Below are 13,588 nucleotides of genomic sequence, written 5' to 3' on the forward strand. Positions count from 1 at the left end.
GGCCCACTCCCAACGCTAGCTGGGAAGCACAAATGGAGACTCTACGGAGAGGGTGGAGCCAATGGTGATGGGAGAGGTTAGGGAAGGGAGTACGAATATTTGAATATTTTCAAAATACATCCTATGAAAGTCTCAAAGAATTAATGGAAATATTGTTAAACAGCACTTATTAATATTCCGCCAGGGAACACTTACCCGAGAAGCTTTGGCATACACCCATACCACACTCTCCCCTATCCCTCTTGTGTACTTTCTTTCTACGTAGCTTCATTATTCCTACAAGCCTACCTTCCCATCTGTGAACAGCATTGCTAAGCTGTACACAACTTCAGAACAAATGAAACACCTTAGGCAAGTTTACATTGCTTAGGGTCCATGACAGCACAGAGGTACAGGAATGGGTCATTCACTCTCCTCATCAGAGACTGTAATTATATCTAATGAACCCACTGCCTAAGTTTAAGTGCAAAAATATTACATATTTGTACTGTAACACATATCGGCATACATAAAGAACATCTTGGTGTGTGTGCCTGTGTGTGCACACACACACTTGTATGCAAAATGTAGGATACCTGCTTATGTTTCTAAGGAAAAAGACCTTCAATACTCAGTACATTGCTGCCTCTATTGGATTGATTTCTTCTCTGCTGGAGAAGGTTATGTGTTTGGCTGATTTCCCATGAATTTTGTGGTAGAGCCAAGTCAAACATTAACCACAGTAATTTAGTAGGCACAAAGGGAGCTACAACTGTTAAGTGATATCTGCCCTACAATTCACCGACAGTGAACGCCCCAAAAGTTATCAATGACTTTTGTTAAGGTACATTTCACACTTGATCTTGCTCTCTACTTTCACACTGTTCGCTAACCCTCCCTGAATTTCCTTTCTTAACTGTATGGATTTGACTTCTTCACCTTCTGTCTTATCCTTTGACTAGCTTTTCACCTCCTTTCTGTCCAGGTCCTGTTCAGCCTGGCTTATCGGTTGTTTTCTGTATCTCCTATTTTACTGTCCCCTAAACTGTTGTTTTCACACAGTCTTAGCTAACCAAGGCAGGATTCTAGCTTTCTGAAGGCTTTATCTGTCAACACCGTATTTTGATGCTTCACTTCAACATCCCAATTTCAAGCCCAATAACTCAAAACATATCTTTTACCTGTCCATCTCTGCAGTGACAAATGCAAAGCCACACAAAACTCTGCCCTGTCCCATTACTCGTTTTTCCTGAATCTTCTGAAGATGATCATGCTAGAAATTATTTTATCTGTCCACTCCTCTACCATCAGCTCTATCCAACCATCAAACAATGCCAGTTCTAGCTCCTTGACATTTCTGTTTAACACTTAAGGAATTGGCAAGATGCGTTGGTCCAATTCTCCTAACATTGATCTACTCCATTTTGTTTTCTACAAATGATAGAATAATCTATAATTGCCAGAAAGAAAACTCCAGTTAGAAACCACTGAATTCCAATGCTCATCCTTGTTAATGCTACCCATACAGAGTGACATTGGGAAGGCTTGCAAGAAAGAGAAGAGAAAGAAAACTTAATAGGGGGGGAAACCCTGACACTTCCTTATCATTTTTCGTGCTTAATGGCTTATTTTAAAGTGATTTCCTGGACATCTTCTAACTGTTAAGCGTTCTGGAAAAGCAGAAATGTTATCGTGGCTAGACCTCATCAGAGCTGATTAGCACTTACAGGGGGCAGACTTTACAGACCCAAATGTATCAGGTGGTTTGGGAAAATGACTTAGGATGCTTTACTTCAGTTCAATAGAAAGCAAAAATTATCACAAGCTATTCTGCTCATTCCGTGAGTTGGATACCGAAAACATACTCATGTTAACTCAGCACTCTGTTAACGAGTTATCAAGTGAAACAAAGTACAGAAAAGTGTTGGCTAAAGTGAACTCTGAGGTGTTTTAGTTATCAAATTTCCAGAGGTAAAAGGAAATGCATCTGCATTATATGGAGATTTTATTTTTTAATATCGCATGCATATATTTAAGACACATATGCATATGTATGTGTAGATGGAAAATTAGGAGGCTACCTGATACCTAGCCACTAACATTTTCGTCTGAGTAGGAACTGGGGCTGGAGAGATGATAGTTCAGTTAAGAGCTCCTGCTGCTCTTGCAGAGGACCTGATTTCAGTTCCCAACATCCAAGCAGGGAGGCTTTCAGCTGCCTGGAACTCCAACCCCAGAAAATCCTACCTATTCTTCTGGACTCTGAGCAAACCTGCACTTACATGCAAACCTGCACATGCATACACACACACACACACACACACACACACACACACACACACACACCAAGGAGCATGCTTATTTACTAAGCTTCTTTTCCTCAGTTCCACATCCTGGAAGAGTTACTGACTCAAGCACTAGCTCTGTTTCCAACATGCTAAGGCATTTGAGAGGTACCTGCGATTCGGGGCCTCCAGATCCCTGCAAGATGTGTGAAGTAAATTAATCCTCAGGATCCCCCATGCCACAACCCTCCACACTGAGATCTTCAGAGCAATAGTTACTGACTAGACTTGCTGATGCAGACTCCGTGAGACTGGAGTTTGAAACTAGACCTGACCAGAAGCCAAGGGCAGCTCCGCTGTGTTCCACTTAGCAGGTCCAAAAGGCAAGCTAAGTTTCCCTTCTCTAGTTCTGTGAGCCTTAGGGATCAGTGTTGCCTGCTCTGAGAAAACAATGCGGCCGTCTAACCTGGCCTTAAGGATGTGAGAGAAGATTCCTTGGCAGTGTTCGGGACTCTGGAGAAAAACACTTGAGAAACGGACATCTCCACATTTCAAAAGTGAAACCCAGGCCCACAGCTCATCCCTGGGATGCCTAAAGGAGCTCCCTGGTCCCTCCTTGCCCTAAAAATCAGCCAAGAAGTTGATACTGAGAGGATCACTCCCCTTGACCAGAATGGAAAGGCCCCACGACACAAAAGTACAACCCACCGGAATGGAAAGGTCCGGGCAGGGTCTGCAGCTGGACTCAGACCCCCACCCCAACCCCGCAACCCACATCAGCGCTGGGAGCCGGAGAAACTGAGCCGGGGCGCTTAGGGAACTCCGCAGGGCCCCGCCCCTCTAGGCCCCGCCCCTCACCTTGCCGGCGGCGTGCTCGGGCCGCGAAGGTGCGTGCGGCGCGCGCTGATTGGCGGCCGCCCGGCGCTGCCCCGCTGCCATTGGCTGCCGGGGCCTCTTTGTTCCAGGTCCCAGCGGCAGCCGAACCGGGCTGCGGAAGTTCGAGGGCGCAGGCTGAGTGGCTGCGGCGGCGGCGGCGGCGCCGGAGTCCCCGCAGCGGAGATCGCGGACGCGGGACCGAGCCCCTCCGACGCTCGGCATGGACCTGGAAACCAAGATGAAGAAGGTGAGTGGCGCGGCGGGCGGGCGCGGTCGCCTCACCTGAGCGCCCCGGGTCGCGGGCCCGGCTCCCCGCCCCCCGCGGCGACCGTCTCTGCAGGGCGGCGACCCGCCGTCACCGCGCCGGAAACTTTCGGGGGACCTCTGGGCCACGCCTTCCCGGGAGCCCTGGGCGAGGTGGTGACGGCCACCGCTTCCGGAGAGCCCCCGTGGGTGGGTCGGTGGCCTCGGCGGCCCTGACCACCTCCCCCGCCTGGCGCGCTCTCAAGCGGCCGCCGACGGGTGACAGCCTCACACCCGCGCCCGCTGATAACTTCTGAAGTGGTGATGGCTTGGGGGGAGTGTGTGAGTGTGTGTGTGTGTGTGTGTTTCACTTAGGGCCCGAGTCGGGGAGAACGTTGACAGCGGCCGTCGGCCGCGCTCCCTGCGGGGCTCGGCGGCCCCGCCTGGGGACACCCTGCTGCTGGCGTCCAGGCTGATGGCCCTACCTGAGGAGCTCCGAGGTGACGGGGAAGATGTCAGGTCGCCGGGGAGAAAGGGGTGCGGGCCAGACTGTGACCCAAAAGAACGCCGACGTCACGTTCTATTGTAACATTCGACCTTAAAGGTCTTGTCCCCGGGAACTGCGCCTGTTGACTTTGAAGCGAACTGAAGTTAAGCGGTCAACTAGCAGATAGGGAAGGAAGCTGTGCAGAATAAGAAAGAGACAAGCTGAGGAAACTTTCTTCTCCTACTGCCTTAACAGTGGCCGGTTCATCTCCTGGGAGGAAATTTCTATTTTGTGCCGGAATTGGGTTTTTAAAATTGTACGCAACTGTAAGGTGTGAGTTTCAGGAAGCTTTTGACGAATAAAAATTTGAACCTAGGAAACAGTGCCTTTGTTGGTGCCTCCTGATTGAAATCAGCACTGAGAAGGGAAGTCAAGATCAGGAAATGTAAGACACGCTGTGGTCTCTTTCTGTTTGATACTCTTTGAGCATGTTTTCGGGCAAACCGTACTTACCACTTAGAAAACATCCGACGTGCTGTGCAGTCTTCTGTCGAAGAACACAATGAACTCGTTGATTTTTTTTTTTTTTTTTTATGTAAGAACTACTTTTGGCGCATGTCTCAAATGGGAGGATGTCTTTGCTTAGAAATACTGATATGAAAGTGGGGATTCCTTGAAGGGCGGGAGAGATGAATAGGCAAACCAGAAGGTTGTTAAGACAGTGGCACTGGTGTGTGGGATACTGTCTTGGCGGATGTATGTGTTAAGCCCCACGAGATACTGGATGCCAAAAGTGAACCCTGATGAGGAATCTGACCTTTGGAAATAGTGATGTGCCAGTGTGTCTCATAAATGGCCGTCCCCGAAGCACAGTGTTGACAGTGAGGGGTTGGGCAGGACATGGGAAGACAGAGACTGTTGGGGACTTTATGCTTCTGCTCAGTTTTGCTGTGAACCTAAAAATGAGTTTTTAAAGCACTCTAAACAAACAAACAAACAAACAAAAACTCTTTGAGACAATAATTTTTTGAGGAAAAGTCCAAAGTTAAGAATTAATGTCCTTACAAGGGATAGAAAAATGCAGATATTTATAAGCAGTTTCCTGAAGTCTGGGTTATAATAAATAACTCTTTTGAAATGTGGCATAGCTATTTTCCTACATTCCCCCTTTACTTTAAAAGGATATCTTTTCAACCAAGTGCCTTAACCGTCTCTGTAAGCCTTTTTTTCCCCACCTCAAGAAGAAAGATTTCAGAAATTTAAAGAAAATGGGATAACATTAATAAATCCTTATTTTATGATGCTGTCCTTCCTGGTGATTCTCAGAAGGATCTCCCATCAGTAAATGACTAAGACATCCCAAGAGAGTCCCATTTGAGTACCAACCAAGTCCTTGATTTACTTTCCTAAGCTATTTTTTAGTGGATTGGATAAAATGTTCCCCAGTACAAAACAGTTTGAAGATTCTGGGAGTAAATTTTACCCATTAGACCATAATCTCAAAAGAAACATGTGTTTAGGAATCATTTGACTTAAAAGTAGCTTTTAACACACTTAAATATTACAAGACTGTCTGACTCACCACCAAGGCTCCTCGCCTCATCTTCCCATCTAGACAGTTGGCAGATCTTAGGTACACAAAAAAAAAGCCATAATTTGAATCTACCTAGAAAACAAAGACGGTATGGAATGGAAATATAGAGGCATTTAAATAAAAATCAATTTGTCCTGTAGCTTAAGATGTGTATGGAATTTTCCCCTGTCAAAGTCTTTGCATTTTATTGTTGATTTCAGAAGGAATTTTCTCCAGGCATATGGAAAATGTTATTTATCTTCCAGTAACATTTCCTGTTAAAAGAATGTAAAAGGTCAGTCTTTACCTTTCAGTGACCTGGGTGGGTTTTACTATTGTAAGAGTTTTGGTTTACAAAAGGAGATACTTCTCCATGAACTTGCCCTTGGGTTGATAAGCAGTTACACATTATCACAGGCACACTGGGTTTCATAATTGCTGTTTTGCTGTATTTTGTTTTGTTTGAAGTGAGTGAGCTGTTGCTAGGATGTGGAAGCTCGTTTCTCTACACAGTTTTGTTTCAGCCATATTTTAGAGGAGAATTTGACTTTTATGTTCATACCGTATCCTTTGAAACACTTGTCTGGAATCTGTCCCTGTATCTTGCATCCTTTTTACTTTGTGTAAGTAAAAATCTGTGTCTGATTGCACAAATAAACAATGGCTCTGAGAGGTAGAGATGGCCTCATTTTCGTGGTGAATGGTAAATCATGGCCCACCACCAGCTGTTTTCCCTCAGTGCTACTCTCTTTGAGAAAATCAACTTTTATTCTTCAAAATACACCAGAGAAAAAGACTCCAGTGATTTCCATTATACTGCCTAGAATTGCTGCAGGGCTTTAATTTTACTGTAGTTTTAAAACCTCATTTTAAAATCAATCCTAACGGCTTACGTACTTCTCTTGAAATTCTTTGTTTCTTTAACTTTACTTTAATAAGAATATGGTAAACCACTAACAAAAAAGGCCTCTCTCTGCATTCAGATTTGTTTAAAAAGCTTTAATTGTTATCCAAAAATGAAATAGTAAGGCCAAGTGACCGGAGCTGGAAAAGCTGCAGAACCACAGAGATTATTGCGTTGGAAATGAGAATGAGCCTTTTCTCATAGGTAGCCCCTCAGTTAAGTGACTAAATCAAGGACATGGAAATCTGGGTCCTCAAATATAATTATCTTCTCTGCATGAAGTTGTGTGTGTGTTTGTGTGTGTGAAACTGTTGACACAAAACTACAGCTTTCATCTTAGAAAAGAAAAGTTAAAAGAAGTAGTTCATGCATGCTGGAGCCATTTTAAGTGACCATGGCCCAGGAACACAGATGTAAGTCACCCTATATTCCATGCTCCAACAAAGAAACGTTTCATGACGTTTCATAATTTTATAGAACAAGGAAAGTCATAGTTCAAGGCCAGTTTAAAATATGTCAGAGATGCAGCCACATCAAATGTGGGAGGTTTTCTTTCGGATCAAAATGCAAGATGCTATCTGATGACATGCTTAACTTTTGAGCTGCTAGGAGCTAGTGATTTGCTAAGGTAATAGATTCTGAAAGGTTTCTATTAGCTGTCAGTTCAGACACAGATGAGCTGGGAATGGCTGTTTCAGAGGGCTAGAACTCGCCCAAGATAATTAGCTTCTGGGCCTTCGAGTCCCTCCATAGAAGTAAAATCCTCATTAGTAAGTCACTCTGCAGACACAGCTTATTTCCAGGAGTTTTTGCTCACAAAGTACTGGAAACACATTTTCTTCGAGAGTCACTGACACAAATTGGAGTAAAGGGAGGGCTTAGTTTTAGAGGTAGATGCTCCAACTCAGAAACCACAGAAGAAAGCAAGGTGGTTCTTTGCTAAACCCCTGTTTTCCTGTTGCTGTGGCAGAATACCCTAGCAAAAATAACTTAAGGAGAAAGGATTTATTCTGGCTGATAGCTCAAGAGTGCATTCTGTCATGATGGGAAAGTCACGGTGTTTGGAGTTTGATGGATTTGGTCACAGCAAATCCGTGATGAGGAAACAAAGTCATGAATATACATTGCTGTTCAGCTCCTCTTTTCCAGTTATACAGTCCAGGATACAAGCCCAGGGAGATGGTACTACCTTCCCACCTTAATTAACCAAATAAAGTTGGTCGCCTCCTGGCATGCTCAGATGCCTATCTCCCAGGTGATTTTAGATTCTGTCAAACTGACAGTGAACACTAATTCTCATGACCATGTACTCCTTACTGAATAACATTACTTGTGGAGTGTTCATAGTTCAAGTTTAATACTAAATTTTTTGCATTCTTCAAGGTCTGTCTTACAGTAACTAATGCATCCTTTCTAGGACCCCATCCCCCATTTGCTACCTAAAAGAAAACTCATTGATTCTAAATTCTCAAAGCATGTTTTTTGTAGATCTTCAGATAGTCAATTCTTAAATGACAGATACATCTGTAACTTTACTTTTACCTAGATTTTAAGCTTGAGAGATAAATTTGTATTTTATAATACTTGACAATTTTGGTTGTTGTTTAAAACAGTCTTATGAGGGCCATAGTCTCATTTAGAGGAGGAAGAAACCTCAGTTCAGATTGCTTAATCTGCACCTGGAGAACCTTACCATGAACATGAGCCATAATCCTTGGAATTCATCTTCCTTTCATCACACATCACCTTTTGAGTCTTGTATCACCAAGCTTATTCACTATGTTGAAGTAACAGTATCATATAAACAAATAAAGTAGAATGCATTTGAACACTTTTGCTTGCTTATATAAAGAAATTATACTTGAAGAAGTGACTCTCTACCAGTAAAGTTACCATGTTAACCTGCTGGTTTTCAGGCTGTGTGCTGAGTCCACACTTGATGCACACACAGTTAGCCTAAGTTGCCACATGGAGGTCTACAGAAGTCAAAGGCTCATGAAAGGGGATTCCTGCGAGACTTTTACAGGCAAAGAAACTCCAAGAGCATTCCTCATCATATCTTCTAGGATTCTTCCAACTTCTCAGCCTGTGTTGGGAGCTGAGAATTAGGCTCTCTTGTGCGCATTCAAGGTGGTCCTGAGGAGTAGTGAGCCTGTGGTGCGCTCTGCTCTAGGATGTCAGCCACAGCATCTGGATCTGCAGAGGTCCCAGGAAGCTCTGGAAGTGCTCTACCTTTCGAACTTCATATTTGGTAGAAGTCTCCACCCTTTGTGGGGAGATAATGCATTTCCCAGTGGCAGTTGCTCCAAGTTTCACTGGCGTAGTAGACCAGACAGCTAACAGCAGAGAAGAAAACAAAACAAAGGAAAACACCAGGACAGCCCTTACGCTGAGGAAGCTATTACTGTTCATTTCCCTCCTGATTACAGAAACTTCTGTTAAGAAGCAGCAGGAAACATCAAAAGGATGAGTGTGTCTTTTGCATTTGTTATGGAACTGCTCAGAGTAGAATTAATATTGGGAGGCATCACTGTGTGAAAAGGCTTGCTTAGAAGGGCTCTTTAGGGCTACTTTCTTTCTCTGAAAACTGGAATAGTGCTTGGCAACATGGCTATATGATTACAAGTTCTATACAAACCAAACTACACCCGGTGCCTATTAATTAGGAAAAGTCAGTAAATGTGTGGGATGTTTCTGTGTCTGGAAAGATTACCACTGTATCCAGACTTTCTCCCTTATTTTTATCAGCATACCTCCCACACCATACGACGCTGTAGTAGATTTGAATCTACTATTCTTTTGTTATGTTGGCCACTTTGGATCTCAATTTCCATGTTCAAAACCACTCAGGAAGTGAAAGAGATTATGCAAAGGTTCTAAATCCCATGCCTCTATGAGAAGTTAGGTCAAGAGTTGACCAAGTATAGTGCTGCATGTCAGTTAGAAATCACAGAGACCACAAGTGTGCATGTGAATGCATTCACACACGTCCGCAGGAAGTGGTAGCGTGTGTAACGGTTTGATACATCACTGAAACAAGGTGCATGGGGCAAATGAGCTTATATGTGCTGTGCTACTTTCCTTACTATATGAAAAACAAAAGATCACTTACTCTTTTAATCGCCATGTCTCTCAAATAAGACTTGTCTCATAAAAACTGTTTTTAAAAAATATATCTGGGGCTGGGGCAGCATATACAGAGTATATAGTACTGAACAAGAAAGATATAGAATTGTACACTCACAAAAGAGTAGTACAGCAAATTAAAATTAAATGACGGATGAAAACCACAACCTCCTTTAAAGTTTAGCAGTGTGCTGAATCTCTAACACAGTGGAAAATTTAGGGGGTAAGTCTTGGGCATCATTATTAATCTTGCAAACTTTGGAATTCTTATTTCCTTTATCTTAAATAATGGCTGCTGGGGGAGAGAATGGTAAAGCAATTTTATATATTGAAATGTGGAAACAACCATAATAAAATGAAGCGAAAGCAATTGAATCCTTGCACTTCTGAAGTAGCCACATTCAGTCTTCTTGATGTCTAATGCCCTGCCAGAGTCCGTTTTGGATTCCTTTTTGCTGTGCTCAGAAGGTTCTGTTTAGCAGCTACTGCCATGGTAACGAATATCATGATTTTTTAAAAAGTCTGCTAATTAGATCATTAATGTTCAAGGCATATAGGAAACTATCTCATTTTTATAAGATAATAACATATTCAGGGAGGTTATATGAATTGTGATTAAGGAAACCCCCAAAATAGAGAACATTAAAAACAGTTATAAAACAGCGTTTGCAAGATTTTAAAGAAAAGTAATGTCATTGTTCTTGGAGTAAATGGTGCTCAAGCCCTGTGTTAGAGATTGGAATGTAAAGATTAAGTTTTTCAACTATCCAGCAACAGCCTTCAGCTCTCCTGTAAAACAGCTGCAGTCTAATTTTTAGTAGTTGCAACATTTTATTTTCTGAGTGTCCTGCCCACCTAACTTCCTGTTTAAATAATTGCCTAGGGAGATAAAAAGGTATATGGGATAATAATGTTCTAGCTCTCCCTGCTTTTATTTGGTCCCTAAAGTAAAAGGGATAGTTTACCATCTTCGGTTTCTCTGAGCCTGCCCCAGTCTGCTGAGGATGGGGTTTGACTAGGTTTGGGAAAGGCTTAAGGAGAGTGTTTGGGCTGAAGCTAGCTTGTGGGGGACTGCAGAGATCTTGGCTGCACAGTGACTGAAAGGCTGTATTCAAAGCATACATTGTCCCAGAAGCACTGACTCATCCTCAAACCAAGAGTGATTCAGCTAGTGTTTATCATAGTAACATTCTGACTGCCTAAACAACTATAAAAAGGAGTTTCCAGGAGTTTCTTGCATAGCTTCTTATCTGAACAGTGGCGAGTTGAGCACAGAAAACTGGGCTGGAGGCCTTGAATGCCTTGGTGGGGAGTCAGTAATAAGTCAAAACCACAGGAACTTTCCTCGCTTTGTCTGATGATAAAGCGGTATTATGTTACATTGAGAACTGGTCATGTAGATGTTAAGGTAGACTTTTGGTTTTATATGGACACATCATCGTGACAACCTGATAGAATGAGTCATGATGGTAGAGGCTCTGGTTTTTCTTTTATAAGGTTCTGCCCTCCAGTAAAAATAACTGGGACTCAGCAAAAAGTTATGCTTTGTTTTACATAGAGAATATTTAAAGTGGTTTACATTTAAGATGATAGACTCTTAACTGGATTTTTAACCATATTACTTGTTGAGTTTATATGGTCTAGAATCCTGGGGTGTAAGCATTGGTAAGAAAAACAGGGAGGGTTCTGGAAGGTGAGGAAAGCAAGACAACTATGTAAATTTATTACGGTGCTGGCTAGGCTGGACTGAGTGTAATAATATTGTTTCTTTGATCTGGCAAGGAACAACTTTATATAAAAAACTATTTTATGGGCTGACTTTCTAAAAACAACAAAAACGAGTTACTAAAATAAAGAACAATGAGCTAGTTTTTAAAAAGTTGTTAAACACAAAGATATAAGATTGTTTAAGTGCTTAATGGCTCCTGTTGTTCATGCTCACTTCTTTATATGCGTCAGGATGGACTGGTGAGTCATAGTTTACCAACTACCACGTCTTGAGGAGCATGGCAATAATAGAAATGCAAACAACCGTTATTGAGTCCCTGGGCAAAAGTAATTAACTTTAATTAGGTCGGCTGGGAGTGTTCTATTGAGGAAACAATCCTATACAATAAAGAAAATTTCATTAGGCAGAGAAAGAAGGCATTTCACAGGAAGACTGAACAGCATGGAGCAAAGGTGCTGGGCAGTGAAAAGTCAGGAAGTGTGTCCTTGCGTGGAGGTTCAAACTCTTTGACAGCCTCCAGTTGACTCTTCTAACAGGAAGCCAAGAGTGTTTTGCAGTTTTTCCCAAGGTCAGGTTTTCACTCAGGAAATATGAGACTGAGCTGCAGCAACCTAGCCCACTGCCACGGATCTCTGTCCTTCTGCTGTAACTTTGATCCATACTTGGTGAGTTGCCTCCAATAGCTGGTAAAAAAAAGAGGACACTCCACATTGGTCGTGGCTGGTCTTAGCTCACAGCTGTGGCTTGGCATCACCCTACCACCAAGCTTTCATCTTCTTTATACCTCCAGTCAACTAAGGGGTTGTGTGCTCTGCCAAGATCAACAGGCAGAGTGAGACTTCGGTTCAGCAGTTCTGATCCTGGGTGGTAGGATCTGAAACCTTACTTTTTAGTGTGTGAACTCTGTCAGGGGTCCAGCAATGACAGCAACCAAAAAGCTAGTAAGCTAGTAAGGAACCTAACAGTTCCTAAGCAGCCAGAGGAGTAACTCCATGGCTTTGGAGAACTTTCCCAGTGGCTAGAACATGCAGCTCTTCTATAGTTTGGGTCTTTACGACCCTTCATCTTCTCAGCTCTTCGTAGGCTCCCTTTGCAGTTTTTGCTCCCTGCTTGTAGGTAACTCTTGAGCTGCTTTGGGATGGTTGCTGGGTATGCCTGGGGCCAAAAGCTTGTCCAGTTGCTAATGCAGGGCATGCTACCTGTAATGAAGACCACAAGTGGGCCAGCAAACGCTCTTAATGAGGTTTTATGGAGGTCTGGGCTGCAGCATCAGTGGGTAATGTACAAGGGTTCTCCTGGATTATTTCTGCACTGCTACAAGGCAAGGAAGAGGGGCGAGCAAATCCTGCACACATACACTGGCATGGGTGAGCTAGTTGCTCCTCCCCATCAGAGGGAGGTTGTTTGCGAGATGCTCCAGGGTTCTAAACAGGGTCACCAGAAATTTTCCTAACAGAATCAAAGTCTCCTGAAGCAAAGGTGCAGTTGGAGAGACAGCCATGACAGTTGCAATACGAGTTGTAATTGGAACAACGTGTATCTTCACCTTGAGAGGTTTGATTCTCTGGGTATTCAGATCAGCCTGAGAAGCCATGGAGGAGCATGTTTGTATGTGTATCTAGTTTGTTCGTTTGCTTTTTGTTTTTAAACAGGTTCTCACTCTAGCCAGAATGAGCCTAAAGCTTATTACACCAAACTGGACTTGAATTCAGTGCTGTCCACCTGCCTTCGCCTTCTAAGTTCTAAGTCCTAAGATTACAGATAGGGTCTTATGTAGTCCAAGCTGGCCTTGCACTTTCTATGTAATCAATGATGATCTTGAGCTCCTATGATCCTCTACCTTCCATATACCAGAATCACAGATGTCCTTCACCATGTTTTAAAACAGCCACACTTGTCATGACAGTAGTTCCAGGAACTTTCCATGGGTCTGAATGGGCTGAGTAGCTCTGGTGTCCCCTGAACACGGTGGGGTTGAAGTTGTGCTTGCCCTACTCCTGTGGACCTCCTGGAGCCATCAGTAAGCTCACCTGCAGTCCATGCAAGCTCTGGAACAATGGAAAGAGTAGAGCTACCTCCCCAGGTGGCCTTCATGTCTATCTCACCTGGGTTACTTATGCAGTTCTGTACCCAGCATCACTAAGTCCAGGGGTATGCAAATAATCTGGCCACTGTCGATCAAGTAGCCATCCAGCATCTGAACTGCCTGAGCCCAGTAGCCTTATTCATAATGAGGAAGAACATCAGGGAATACTTACAACAAAGATCTTACACAAAATTAAATCTTTTTCAGTGAACTTTATCCAACAATCTTTAATTTCTGGCTAATCTCCTTAATAAAGAGGGTTGGTACCCTCTGATCTGCCTTAGATCAGCCAGTACAGTA

At 43.3% G+C, this 13,588-nt stretch overlaps 1 protein-coding gene across 2 annotated transcripts in view; it reads left to right on the forward strand.

Annotated features, from left to right (window-relative positions):
• Positions 1 to 3,215: 3,215 nt before the first annotated feature.
• The window catches only part of Tes (testin LIM domain protein), a 38,740-nt gene continuing 28,367 nt past the window's right edge, over positions 3,216 to 13,588 (forward strand). The window contains exon 1 of one of the 2 annotated variants that reach the window (XM_021644096.2): positions 3,216 to 3,387. In XM_021644096.2, the coding sequence (XP_021499771.1) occupies positions 3,361 to 3,387 (27 nt within the window). In that variant the 5' untranslated portion in view covers positions 3,216 to 3,360. Of the gene's footprint in view, positions 3,388 to 3,696; positions 3,884 to 13,588 lie in introns of those variants that run through there. The other variant, XM_060373734.1, reaches the window with a different exon arrangement.

The sequence above is a fragment of the Meriones unguiculatus genome, chromosome 21, assembly GCF_030254825.1.
Source record: "Meriones unguiculatus strain TT.TT164.6M chromosome 21, Bangor_MerUng_6.1, whole genome shotgun sequence".
Classification (NCBI taxonomy): Eukaryota; Metazoa; Chordata; class Mammalia; order Rodentia; family Muridae; genus Meriones; species Meriones unguiculatus.